General features: G+C 39.8%; 1 protein-coding gene across 1 annotated transcript in view; it reads left to right on the forward strand.

The window, feature by feature from the left end:
• Positions 1-1,833: 1,833 nt before the first annotated feature.
• ephb6 (eph receptor B6) overlaps positions 1,834-14,039 on the forward strand; it is a 41,657-nt gene continuing 29,451 nt past the window's right edge. The window contains exons 1-2 of the mRNA XM_028470389.1: positions 1,834-1,957; positions 12,921-12,985. Of these exons, the coding sequence (XP_028326190.1) occupies positions 1,900-1,957; positions 12,921-12,985 (123 nt within the window). The 5' untranslated portion in view covers positions 1,834-1,899. The remainder of the gene's footprint in view (positions 1,958-12,920; positions 12,986-14,039) is intronic.

Below are 14,039 nucleotides of genomic sequence, written 5' to 3' on the forward strand. Positions count from 1 at the left end.
CTATATTTTCACAAGTATTGCTGTAAATCATGTCAAAAGTAACGCAAAAAAAAATTATTAGTTTATTTTAGCATGTGCAACTTTACAATTAGTGCCCCATAAAAGATGTAAACTGAGAAAATGCAGGTCTCTTACCAACATTTCAGACTTAAATATGCATGAAACTGGTATTTTGTCATAAATGTAATAAAAAAAAAGTGACATTTAACTACACCATGTTAAAGCTAAAGGCCCTGGCTGTCATGTTGGGAATGGGGCCACCTAACTGTGTCAAAGCAATAGCACAGCTCTCTGCAAGAGTCCAAGGCAGTCTGAGTCATTGTGGTGAACTAGGGCATGAAAGGCCATCAACAAGCTGCAGTACTGCAGGGTGACCAGAGAGTGGTGTGCACGAGCCTCTGTGTGCGTGTGTGTGTGTGTGTGTGTGTGTGTGTGTGTGTGTGTGTGTGTGTGTGTGTGTGTGTGTGCGCGTGTGTGTGCGCGTGCGTGCGTGTGTGTGTGACCAGCATTTTTCCAAATACAATTATTTTTTCTCCTTGCAAAGTCAATTTCAATTAATCAGAATTACTGAGCGTAAAATAAATAACCTAGTAAAATGTAACCTTCCTCTTGTGTTACATATGTGTAGAACTGTACATAGAACTGTAACTTGGTTGCCCAGTTTTGCATTTTCAATTTTTAATAGAATGTTCATGGCAATTACAATTACAAAGTCAATTATCTAAACTAAATTACAATTTAATTATGATAACGACAACAACAGATTTTTAAAATTACATTACATTAAAACAGTTAACTCTTCCCCACCCCTTCTATTTTTTACCCTGACTCCCTCTTCCCTGTTCCCTTCCCCCTCACCCAGGTGTAACACTGCTTTCTCTTTTTATATTCTCCCTTTAATAAATTGTTTCTTACTCTGATTTAGGGAGGGCTGGTGATGGTCACAATTATGCAATAAAATAAATTAATTGATTTAATTGCAATAACAAAATATGCATTGCTGTTGTAAAAAAATTGTGCTTCATGTAGTGTTGACATTTGACAGCCTGTGCAGACAAAGTGAAAAAATAAAAAAAAAATACAGTTACCATTATAGTAACACCATAATTGTAATTAATGATCAATTACGCTATTACAATTATAATTGACCCCAACCATGGTGTGTGAGAGTGTGTGTGTTACAGGACACAGAGGAGGAGTCATTAGTTATTGAGTAGGAGGTGGAGGAGGCCGTGAGGAGTTGTCTCAGACCACATGGAGGATGGAGAAAGTCCAAAAATGTGTCTCAATTATGCTACTTTTCCTAATATGCCGTCTTGAGGAAGACAAGGTAAAACAGGAACGGTAGCCGGGCACCCGTCATGCCACAGCTTGAGTAAAATTCAAGTTAGCACAGTGTGTAGACATGTGAGGGATTCTGCAATCTGCCAGGCGGCTTTCGGCACGCCACAGCAACGGACACTGCAAGACAAGTCTAGACAGTTGATGCAGACACCAGATTCACTTGTTGATATTTTTTTCCACCTCTTTCTCTTTGCTTCTCTCTTTGACTGTCACTTAGGGGTTTTTTTTTTGTCCTCTTGTTGATTTTCTACTTTTTGACTTCTTGCCAACCTCTCGGATGTCTTCCTCTTTTCTCCTTTGTGTTTCCTCCTCCACTTTGTGTTTGTACCCGTTTTTATCTGCTGCTCTGCAAATATTTTCCTTTTTCTCCAATCCATTCATTCATCCATCCACCCCATCCTCTCTCACCCCTTTCTCTGGGATAAAGAGAGCAAATAGACTCCTCCCCCCTCTCCCCCACCAGTCGCTCTGTCACACACTCCACATCCCTCTCTCTCTCGCTCTTTCAGGCTCTCTCCCTCCCTCTCTGTCTGTCAGTGTCATTCAGTAGAGGAGATGTGGAGCGTCTTTCTGTCCCTCTGTCTGTTCTTCCAGCCCCGTTCAGCTGAGGAAGGTAAGAGCCGATAACTTTTGGCCTGAATGTTTTCTGTCACTTCATTTGTGTGGTGATGATGGAGAGTGAGCATGCACACGCAGCCTCATCATGTGCCTGTAAAGACTCCAAAGTGAAGCATGAGCACTTGGTATGCTCCTAATGATGCCGCCTGAGAATGTGGCTCGCTGGGAATTTATTGGAGTCTTATAAAGTGTAGGAAAAAGGCCCTCGGCACCAGCTGACACTTCAACTCTGGACCTGCTGAATAATCATTACATTTTCCTTTGCTCATGTTGCTTTGTACATGTGTGTTTTATTGTCCTTCTGTGTATGAATATGGATATAGAAATGTGTATGTGGCACATCAGAAGGACTTTGTTGGCATGGGAGGGCCAGGTGGGTGCCGGGACCTGTGAACCCAGTGAAACAAAAGAATATGGAAATAAGACCGAGAACAAACGAATAATAAGCTGCACAACCCAATTTAATTTCTCGCGACCCCCTATCCCCGCCCCATGTGTCCCTCATAATATCAAAGCTGTGATGGTCAGAGACCCCGATGTCCTCAGTGCACTTCCTATTGAACCTTTTTAGTGATGTTTCCTTACTTTCTGTTGCTCTATGGTTTCTATGAGCAACAATTTTACACAATTAAGTAAATATGGCCGTGTGTGCGTGTGTGCGCATGGTTGTTTACATGCCGAGTAGAGCCTGCCTATACATAGCTCCTGCTTCTTTCACTGGAGATGGTGTCAACACTCAGCACGTAATTACTTTCAAAGCACTTGCATGCGTATTGCAAAGTGCTGCACCTGTTCATGCTCTTCTTCCTCGTGTCTGTAGTTTGGTGTGTGTCAGTGACCGTCTGTAGGTAACTTGTGCGTCCGTCTCACACTACGGGTTTGAGTAGCATTAGTATATAACAGATGGCCCGGACTGAGATGAGACTGAATGGCAGAGAGGACAGAGGTCACACATTGTTGCTGACCTACTGACTCTGTTTGTGCATCTGACACAGAGAATAATACAGTATTAACCCAATAGTAAGGCCATCTATATAAATCCACACAAATTGAAACATCTAGTTATGTCATGATGAAGGGATTGGGCGTCTGCCAGGCTTTGACTGGAGTACATGACATCCTGCCTGGATGGTTATAATTGCGTGTTAACTGATTTGTTGACTGTCCCTCTTTTTGTTGCTTTCTTTAATCTCCCTCATGCCTCCGAAGCCTCTCGCAAAACCCTGTACTCGACTGTTTTTACACCACAGTCCCTAAAAGAGCCATCACTGCCTACTCACTCTGATGTAGACTAAGTAGAAAAAAAGGTGCGAGACACTTACATGTTTGAGTGTTGACACTCACACGTGAAGTGTTGAAGTGAACCTACGGTACTTGCCCAGCAAGAGATGGTTAGATCTGTGTTGCATGTTCGCTTGGATTTAACTCAGTGCTGGGGGAGGCCTGAGCAGGCAGGACGTGCACCTGATGCCCCTCCAGCTTGTTCCATCACAGTCGAGTGGAGATGAGGAGATGTTCACTGGGCTGTATGTATATCCAGAAATTAACCAAAGATCGTTAGGGAAGCCTAAATCACGGCATGGCAAGATCATTAAACACATTTTATTTGCACAGCAAATGGGCTGCACAAACCCACTGGAAATGGATAATATTTCATGTGTTATGTTACATAGTTCCTCATTGGGAATCAGTTTGATATAGCAGTGTTTGAAGAAAAAAGTGCACAAAATTCTTATTTCGGTTGAAATATGGGTATACTTACTGTATTTCTTAGCTCTAGAGACATTTGACTAATTTACAGCTTAATAACTAAAAGTCCTTGAGTCAAAGTTATTTGTGACATATTAGGTTTTTGTCTGAATATAGTAAAGTAAACATTTTATTTTAAAGCGCCAATGACCTTTGGACACAATCAAGAAACCATTATTTTCAAGCAATACACAACTCATCACAAGACTGCACTTTTGAGGATAGTTTTATTGTAGAATTAAAAATATATTTCCTGTCCTATAGAACATTTCTGAACAAACAGCATTTCAATCTGGCGTTTGTCTGCAGTTACATGCCATCCAGTTCCTTGGACATTATGACGGTATTGCAAAGAACATTAGTTCATTACGGTGGACAGATTTTGATGTTGCACTTCTAAGGAAATTAGAAATAGGACTTGATGCTATTCAGTGCAGCATTTGAATGTCACTGACAGATCCATGCATTGGTTTCAAATGAACAAGGAAAACACCTTAAACCAGCTCATACGACCTCATAGAACCAACTGGAGTTAGAGAAATGGTGCACTTCCTTGAATAATCACTATGTAGGCCTGGGCAATAAAGCAAGAGTCAAGATATATCGTGATTTTTTGTTTTGGCGATATTAAAAATTACAATATTGCTTATATCAATATATTTTTATTTATTGCTTATTTTGGAACAAAAAATACTTGTTTTAGGAGTCGCTCCAGCTACTTTTCAGAACAGCATAAACAACACAGTTAGGTGGATTTCTGAATGCATCCTAACCCAGACCTTTCCCTAAATAAGCCACACTATAGAACTCACATGTTCTGTCCCTTAGACTGAGGAGAAAAAGCAAAAAGTGGCACATATTGTTTGTCTGTTTGTCAATAAATGTGCCTGTGTGGCATCTTGCATCAACAAATCTAACCCAGAATTGTCTTTCTGTTAAGACTTTATTTGGTGAAAAATATCGAGATCCATATTGTATACCAGCATTTTGAGAAAACATATTGAGATATGAGTTTTGGTCTATGACTCCCAGCCCTATCGCTATGTCACAGATAGTCAAACATGTCATCCTCCACAAGTGTGTGTTTTAAGGGCTTTTTATTGCATGTGCAAATCTTTTCCTGATTGTTATCAGTAAAGGATATAAACAGTTTTCGGTTGAGTATCCGTTTAAAGTGGGAAAGCAACCATTATTAAAAACAGAAACAATGAATAATTATTGAAATCCTTGAAGAGAAATAGTATTCTTACTTTTTCAGGTCAACGGGCCAAATACTTTTGGCCTCTATAAAGAAAACCAGTAGACGGGGAGAACTCGCAGCTCTGTTTGTATTTTCACATGAAGGTCACTAGGCTGTCATCCTAACCAGCTCTTGCTTCTGGCTCTAATTGGGTTTTAATTAGAGATTACCAACCTGATCCTGGGTGTATTAAACTACTCTTTGAAGACATAAAAAATTAGAAAAGGTGTGACGAGAATAAGCAGCACGTACCACACAGCGCCAGGCCTCCAGGACAAATTCATCTCCAAAATTGAAAAGACACATGACACTGAGCTGTGGTCTGGCAATTTTCTATAGCTTGATCTTGTAATTTGGCAACGAGATTTGTTGTTGCTTTTTTTGGATGAATGACACATCTGCTGCATGAGAGGTGGAAGTTGAAGGAGTGGGCTGAGGACTGAGGCTCTTTGCGTCCCTTGAATCAGCCAGTGTGGTGGAAGATAGCGTCAGAGATAACGACACTGTGAGGATGAACATCGGCTTTGAGTCATAATGTAAATGAAAGATGAGTGAGCTGCTGCGACACAGGAATGTAATTTGGAGTTTTAAGTTTCAGACGAAAGCCACTGTTTGGCAGTTTGTGTGTTGGCAGCGTCTAAACAGTCTGAGGGTTAAATGTGTGTCTGAAGGTTCACCGCTGAGAAATGAATGAGCGATTACCGAAAACTGATCTCCTCTTAAGCTTACATTCCTTTCCATAGTGGTAAAGGAGAGGGATGATGGTAATGAAAACCTGTTTGCAGCAGGTTTTGTGCAGAACAGAATAAGTTTCTGGGTTTCCTTTCTTTTTTTGGTATATTCTAAATTCCTTTTACTTTATTTTTTTTGTGCCAATCATGCCTTCCTATCTACATGAAACTGACAATCAAACTCTCGTGGACCAAACCACATAGATAGACTTGATAAAAATGTGGAAAAACTCAATTTCAAAGAAATGGCAGCACAGTGCCATAGTGTGTAGCGCTTCTGCTGAATAGCATGACATCGGGACCTCTCTGTGGGGAGTTTGCATGTTCTCCCTGTGGATATGTGTTTTTTCTCCGTTAGAGGATTTCTCCTCACAGTCTAAAGAACCTATGGTCATCTTGTCTCCCATAAATTAGAAATTTTAGCCTTTAGTAAAACAGGAAGATTTACAACATTCACCTGTTTTTCTGAAGTCAAGAAACAACAGCCTGTAGGTGCTGTGTCTGATCCACTGGAAAATGTCACCCAGAAAAATCATCAAATAAGACCAGGAATTCAATGATAGGGATGAACAATTTTTCCTAAAAAAAAATATCCAATTTTTTAAAGTAAAATTTGAGTTTCGATTCAATTTTCGATTATTTCTTTTTTTCAATGCAGACATCAGATATATTGTCAAAAGTGCAACCTTATTGCTGTGATTGTCCTCAAGAATTGAAATGCATCAAACATTTCCAAAATAAAAAGTAAATGAGGCTCTGTCATTAAACAATTTCAAGCTTTATCCAGGTTTAGGCAAAAGTGCGACAGCAATACAACATTACAATTATAAAGATAATAGTCTCTTCCCTTAGCATCTCAGCATAGTGCGAATAAAACATTAAACATGCCTGTGGCACACGGCCTACTCAAAGGGCAAACACATGTGAACAAAGAAGGGGCTGGCTCACATCGTGCTACGGTAACCCTCAAGGACGGAACGCGAAAAAGTCTGAAAAAACTGGGATGGGAATAGAGAGAGAAAAAAATAAATGTGTATATATATATATCTTTTTTTAAATAAAATAAATATTAAAATAAAAATTGTTTTTGTCTACAAATGAGATAAATCGATTAAATTGATATTTTTGCCCAGCCCTATTAAATGATAATAGCCCATTTATCTAATGTTGTTGTTAATTTAGCAATAAGTCAATGAATGAATGAATAAATGAATAAATGGGTAGGGGACATGTTTAAAGAAATGATCTTTGTTAATTTTTTATGGGTTTGTTTAATATTAAAAATAAATAAGTTGTCATCTTTTGGGTGGGTGGGGGGTGGGGGGTCTGTGATCGTCGGCAGCGCTTTGTGATGCAAGCACAAATAAAACAAAGATGAATGGATTAAAAGAAGAACCAGTAGATGAACAATTGTTTGTTTTTTTTTTTTTCCATCTTGAAATAATTTTTGCAAATGTCTAACTTGTCAAACTTTAAATCTGACAGGCTTGAATAAATCCTTTATTTTCTCTCAAAATCAGTCATTCCTCTCAAGCAGAAGGAACATTTTATTTATTTCAAAAGCTGAAACATTTTTCTTTGTGTGAGGATTAAAAAAAATGAGCAAATTAGGAAATGGAGGCAACAAAATAACACGCACAGCTTTGACGAGCTCCTTCAGTCGTTGGTGACTTCACTTCTCTTGTTTGTAATTGAGGCAAAGAGAGAAAGTTTCTGTGATGCCGTCTGCTTTGCTCCTGTTGCTGCTTGTGCATCCACTCTTTACAGGCTCCGTTGCTCTGTCATCAAACTGTGTTTAAGTACTGTTTGCTGTCGCAACACTTTCGTTGCCTTTTACCTTCATATTTTTTTTCACAACACCCTTTGACTCATGCTTGTTTATTCCTGGATCCGTGTTAATCCATCTTTCCCTCCTCTCTTCAACTCTTACTGCTGTCTCTCTGACTTTCTCGCTGTGGTTCTTTGTCATGCTGGTTTGATGTCGGCCTTTGCTTTGACTGACTGACTGTATGTGGGTGGGAGGATATGTAATATATAAAGCATATGTGTCAAACTCGAGCCCCGGGGGCCAAATCCAGAGCTTTACACCATTCAACTCGGCCCGCAGGAGAAAGTAAAAAACAAAAACTAAACAGAAAAAACATGAATCATTGTGTAAATGAAGCTCAACAATATTTACAGGGGCTCATAGTTTTCCCGGTGCTTATATAGCATGATGACTGTCATTTTTTATGCTTAACTGTTGAAAAAACTTAAAATTCTTACAAAATCCTTCAATATTCCTCAAATTATGATAATATTTCCCTTAATTAAAAAAATCTAGAACATTTAACGTGAAGTTCCAATTAGGACTGCTATCTATCACTTATTGCTTGGATATTGTCAGTTTCTTACATATTTTGTATTTTATGTATACGTAGAAGTGTAAACTAGGACTCAATAATAATGAAATTACTAATTTTCCTGCATAAAATCTGTGGCCCAATTACTTCTTCACATTTGGCCCCTGAACTAAATGAGTTTGACACCCCTGAGCAAGGCTGGGAATTGATGGATGCGTGGATGAAAAACACTTTTTTTTTGCCTTGTCTTCTCACTGCTAACTGATGCTCACCGACTCTGTGCTGTTGCACTTACCTCCATGTTGACGTGCTCACACCTCTCCTTCCCACGTTAATATTAATACCTGTAGTCTTGCTGAGCATGAGGAGGGGCTGCTCTGCCGTGCTGCCTGGAAATGTGCAGCAAAGTAGCCTACATTTGCCGTCAAAGAGGCATGACATGGATGACATCGCTACACTTAGCGCTGGAGAGTGTTGGCACACGCGTGGCCACACAGAGAGGGAAAGTGTGGCGCGGGGAGAGGGTCATTGAGCAGCAGCATGGAACACTCCAGTGGTAGAGGGGACGGTCGTGAACTAATGCAGGTCACCTCTGCAACAAGAGAACAGAGCTTTTACACCCACACCGCGCACAGAGCTACAGCGAGGGAGCGAGAAAGTGAGGGTGCAAAGGTGAAAGAAACACAATCATATGCACAAACACAATGCTATCATCCTCTTCTTTTATAATCGCGCTCTCTGTTCTCCTCTGTCTCCCTTTCCCATCTCATTATTGTCTCCTTTATCCCACTCTTCAAAGCTTTTCCAAAACAAATAGCAGGTCTGACATCAATAATGGAGCGCCGCACATCTTCCTATTTAACGTAGCCTGACGACACTTTGGAAATGAATAATACACACACGCGGAGGATGAGAGGGACAAGGGGACAAAGTGAAGGTAGAGAAGGTATCGAGTGAAGTGAGTGAAAGATGAGAGTGGAGATGAGACGCGAGAGCCTCCGCCGTGCATTACAACAGCACTCAGGTCCAGATTGCAGACTCAGCAGTTTTCCAAACGGGGCAGGGACAAACTTTGAGTGTCTCAGGCCTGCAGACGGTCCACTAACAGCGCTAGTGTGTGTGTTGTCTTGGTGTACACACAGAGTTAAATAAAGGGGCTTTTACTTTCAAGTGGACCTAGCAGTAAATGTCCTCCTCTGCCATGGCTGCTGGTGACACACACACACACACACACACGCACACACTGGCTGTGTCACAGGCTTCCCCTCACACACACACACGCACACAATGATGGGACTTCAGTTAATCCATGAAACATGTGCGTTACACAGCTCTCAATTCTGATCTTGGACGTCGTGGTGAATTATGCAGCTTGATAATGTCATGCAATGAGACACATGAAGCACTTTGAACCCCCCGCCATGTAATCCTCCCGTTAAGGGACATCCTTAAAAGAGCAAACGTGAGAGCCTCACAACATGAAACTATACAGTAAAGGAGTAAATATCAAATATGCAGTAAACAAGAGCCATTTTTCTCTTTTCAAATGTAGAATCGTTAGCTTGTTAAAGTATCCTGGGTCTTTAGATCAGCAAATTTGACCATCACGTGTCTATTGTGTACTTTTTTGCCTATTAAATACTTGTTAAAATAGATGTGAGCATCTGAGTTTCTGGTGTTTAGGTCAAATGAGGTGCTTTTGTGAATTATTGCGTGTGCGCTCGCCCAAAAAACACGGTACTGTTTCTCTTCAGTTTGTCAGAGAGAAAATTAGAAATCTTCGCTTTGCTGACGAAGGTGTGGCATGAAATAGAAATGATGGCATTAAATTTGTACTAGGCCAGTGGGAGGAGTTGTTTATTTTGTCAACACAGGCAGTTGAGTGCAGCTGTGTGTGTGTGTTTTGTAGATGTGTGTGTGTGCATTGTTCACAACCATTAAAGTCCAATGTTGTGCCTGATGAAATCAGGCGTGGAGTATTTTTCTTCATCACTTCCATCTGTTCGAGCTTCCAAACCTGAGGTCTGATGTTTTTTTTTTTGTTTTTTTTTTTGCCACCTCTGAGTTCACGGCAAAGTTTGGCTCACATTCAATCGACGGCTTTACATCAGAGTCGAACACAAACTGTGCCAGACTGACGGGAACAGCGGCCTCCACGTTTTGGGAATACTAATGGAAAAAAATCAAGGGCTTTAGTTTTTTGTGTGTGTGGGAAGCTGCCATGTGTCAGAACGCAGCACTCAGAATTAAAGTCACTGTGCATGCGTCTGTGTGTCAGTGAGTTTGATTTCTTTGCCAGCTTTTCTTTTGAAAGCACTTTAAATCAAAAAGCAAATTATGTGAAAATACTCTCTAACTCAAGAGTCGTGCGCTATTCCCGTGTTCCCTTTAAGGATCAGGGTACATGAATAAACTCAGCACCAAAACGGAGGCTCCCTTTGGTTCATGTTCCTGCTCATCAGCTCATTGAGTTAGTACAAAACCAGACGGTAACTGCTATGGCCATTTGAATTAAAAACAATGTAATCTGTAATTACACTGGTTGGTCCAATTTAGATCAAACGAATGAAAATATCAGCATCAAGAATTTTGATGAGCTCAGACAGATGCACACAGCTGGAGTCAGTGCTTATTTTTCATGGGAGGGATATTAAATCAAAGAGAATAAAGCTTATACATTGGCACACATTTGTTCATAGTAGACCAACTATTAGTGGCCTCTAATCAAAGGTGATCAAAGCATATTTGAAGTCCTAGATTTCTCACCCTGTAGTTTTTAATCCTTAGAGATAACCTTGTCTCATCTTTATCCTGTAAACCTTTTGATTCCAAGCTGTGGGGTTTGCTTTCCTTTGCAGTTAAACATACTTGGCTAATTTTACTGTTGGTTTACCTGTATTTAGGACACATTTCCAAAGAGTGCAGACAGTAGTGATACTACAGATGATCCTACCTGGGTTCAAACCCTGGGATGGGTCCTTTCTGTGTGGAGTTTGCATGTTCTCCCTGTGCTTGCAAGGGTACTCTGTCTTCCTCCCACAATCTGAAAACATGTATGTCATGATAATGGCAGTTGATTACCTGTAGGAGAGAATGGGTGAGTGAGTGGTTGTGTGTCCATCAATGTTTGCCCTGTGATGGACTGTGTCCTGTCCAGGATGAAGGCATAGTAATGTTTACTCTTCTAAAGACTGTTTTTTTTATTAAATGTTTACAGAAATATCTGAACTTTCTACTGATTACTTTTGAAAAACAAGTTTGGATGAACTACGGCCGGGCCCGCGCAACGTCAATGATTCGGCACCACCAACTGTCGCAATATTTGACACACAAATAAATGAGAAAACAACTTTAATGGAAATCGCCTAAAAAAGATTGTGCGAGGCATAATCATAATCTACGTTGAATTATTTTGGGGCCCAAAATCAAAAATTGGGCTCCGAGCGTCGATGCGTACACATCCATAGATTATGCCTACCAAATTTCAGCCCGAGCCGTTCACGACTAACAGAGGAGTAGCGATTTTAGCTAGCATACACAACAACAAGAAGAAGAACAACAAAGTGAGTGGCGTTGCCAGGGAGCGGTTTATGTGCCATTTTGGGGAATTTCCGACAGTTTCTGATGGGAATTACCAACTGTATATGGCAACTGAGAGCAGACAGCTTCATGGGAGATTCTTCAAACAAATGCAGACACTGAAGTAAATCAGTATAGAAGAAATTGACAAACAGAGGAGAAAGCCATTGTTACTCATAAAGTAATGTTACTTTTTAGGGTTATCTGCCCTGAAAACACCCTTTTATTTATTTATTCCAAGGGTCATTACCTGCAGAAAGTAAGGAAAACACCACAAAAAAGTCATCAATTTTGTACCTACTTCTTAGGAATGTGTACTTTTTTACTTTTACTTGAGTAAAATATTGAGCCATTATTGTTTATACTAAAATATACTTTTTTTTTTTTTTTTGCAGTTTGTGGGTTTCCGGTATTTAATTTGATAATCCAAGGTTAAAATGGGACTTTTTCATGAGTTGACAGTATCACCAAAATGTAGACGGAGCATAGCGAATACAACCAAGTAGTTTATTATAGCATTTATACATATTTTTTGTTGGATTTTTTTTTCAGTTTGCATTGCAGCTTGTATTTTGAGCTGACACTACATCAAGGAAAACCTGTAACCTTTGCCTCAGAGCCCATATGTGTGAAACGCCGGCATTTTTGGGCATCCAATTCCGTCCGCAGGAGAAAGCCAAAATGTGAATATTACCAACTTAGTCAGTTCTAGAAATCGCAGTCCCGCCAAATTCACAAATTCAATGAAACTCCACAATATTTGCAGGGGCTCACCGTGTCCCTGTGCTTTTATCATACAGTCATTTTTCAATTGATATCTAATCCCAATTGTCAAAAGAATGCTCCAGTCTTCTAAAATCCTACAATTTCTTACAAATAATCCCTCAAAATGTCCCTATATTACACAAAAATTGGTCAAAAAATGTGAACATTGAGAATGAGATCCAGCACTGATACTGTATCTGTCCTTTCATGCTTTGACATTGTGGGTCCCTTACGTTCTGTTTATATGTAGGTCATATATGGAAGTGCAAACTAGGGTGCAATAATGTTAAAATTATTCACTTTCCCCGACAATCATGTGACCCACTTGAGACCAAACTGGAATGTGTTTGGCCCCTGAGTAAAAATGAGTTTGACACCCCTCCTTTACATGATAAAGCACGAGTTTAGGAGTTAATTCATTATTTCATTTTGTTTTCACAATCACATGACTAAGTTTCTTACACTAGCTCTGTCAGTCATTATTGGAGCGGATACCCACGTATACTTCCTTAAATCCTCACACCTGATGTTTCTCTCATCTTCATCCTACAGTGATGCTGCTGGACACAACGGAGTCTACCTCAGAGCTGGGCTGGACCACCTATCCGGACACAGGGGTAAGGAGTGATCTAAGGAACAATGTGGTTTCCAGCTGCTGCTGTGGTGGCTGAAATGTGTTGCACACATGTTCCACATGGTTGTAATCACTAGGCTTTGTAGTGTTAATATAATGAAGAATTGAACACTTTGGTATGCAATAAAAAAAAAAAAAACACACATTTTTTCACACAAATGATCTTGTTTGATCGCTAATGGTCATTTACGACAGTGGAAGGCTCCCTCAGATGATCATTAATCTTCCAGTTTTAGACCAGTGTCGTAGTAAAAACTGCACAATATAACCACATGTTCTCAAACACACTTACCTTAAATATTGTGTAGAATTACATCATGTCTATTTTTTTAAAAAAAAAATGTGTCCAGCTGAATCGTTCTTGGTGTTTCCACATTAATTCTTAAGGGTTGTGGATTCGAGCAGTTACATTAAACTATATTGCTTTAAAAAAGACTTCCTTTTTGCGGCTGCTACTTGGTTGTTGTGCTTACGACCAGAGAAGGTTTGTTATGGCTTGAACAACCTTTTTTTATTAGCTTCAACAACCGTGTTTTGTAGGTACTCCCCAGGCAAAGAACAGTCACTTAAGGTCTTGATCACATGATCAATGTGGCAGAAGAACCTGAATTTACAACAATATTCTGAGTGTGTTCGTTTTATTTAGTTGGCAACAAGCCATTAAAAGAAAAAAAACAACAGCTGTGCCAAAAGTGTGTTAGGTAATGTTTTAGATGGAGAACAGATATTCATTGTATTTGTTTAATGGCAACTGTCAGGATTAATAACATCACATCTTCATGTGATGTGGGGCAGTCTCTCCAGGCTATTCTTCAGATTGACTTTACCCTCACAGAAAGTAGGAGGCGGTTTTTATGATCGCATTTCTTAAATAAACACTTGGAGACGAGTTGATTTGTTGAACACAACAACAGCTCAGTAAAACAGGAAGATGGAAACTGCTCATTGTGTAACTAATCATAGGTGCCAGGATCAATGTGGGCGTAAAACATTTCCTGGGAAGATTTGTACACTTTAGCTTTCATTATTATACGTTT

Source organism: Gouania willdenowi, chromosome 16 (genome assembly GCF_900634775.1).
Source record: "Gouania willdenowi chromosome 16, fGouWil2.1, whole genome shotgun sequence".
Classification (NCBI taxonomy): Eukaryota; Metazoa; Chordata; class Actinopteri; order Blenniiformes; family Gobiesocidae; genus Gouania; species Gouania willdenowi.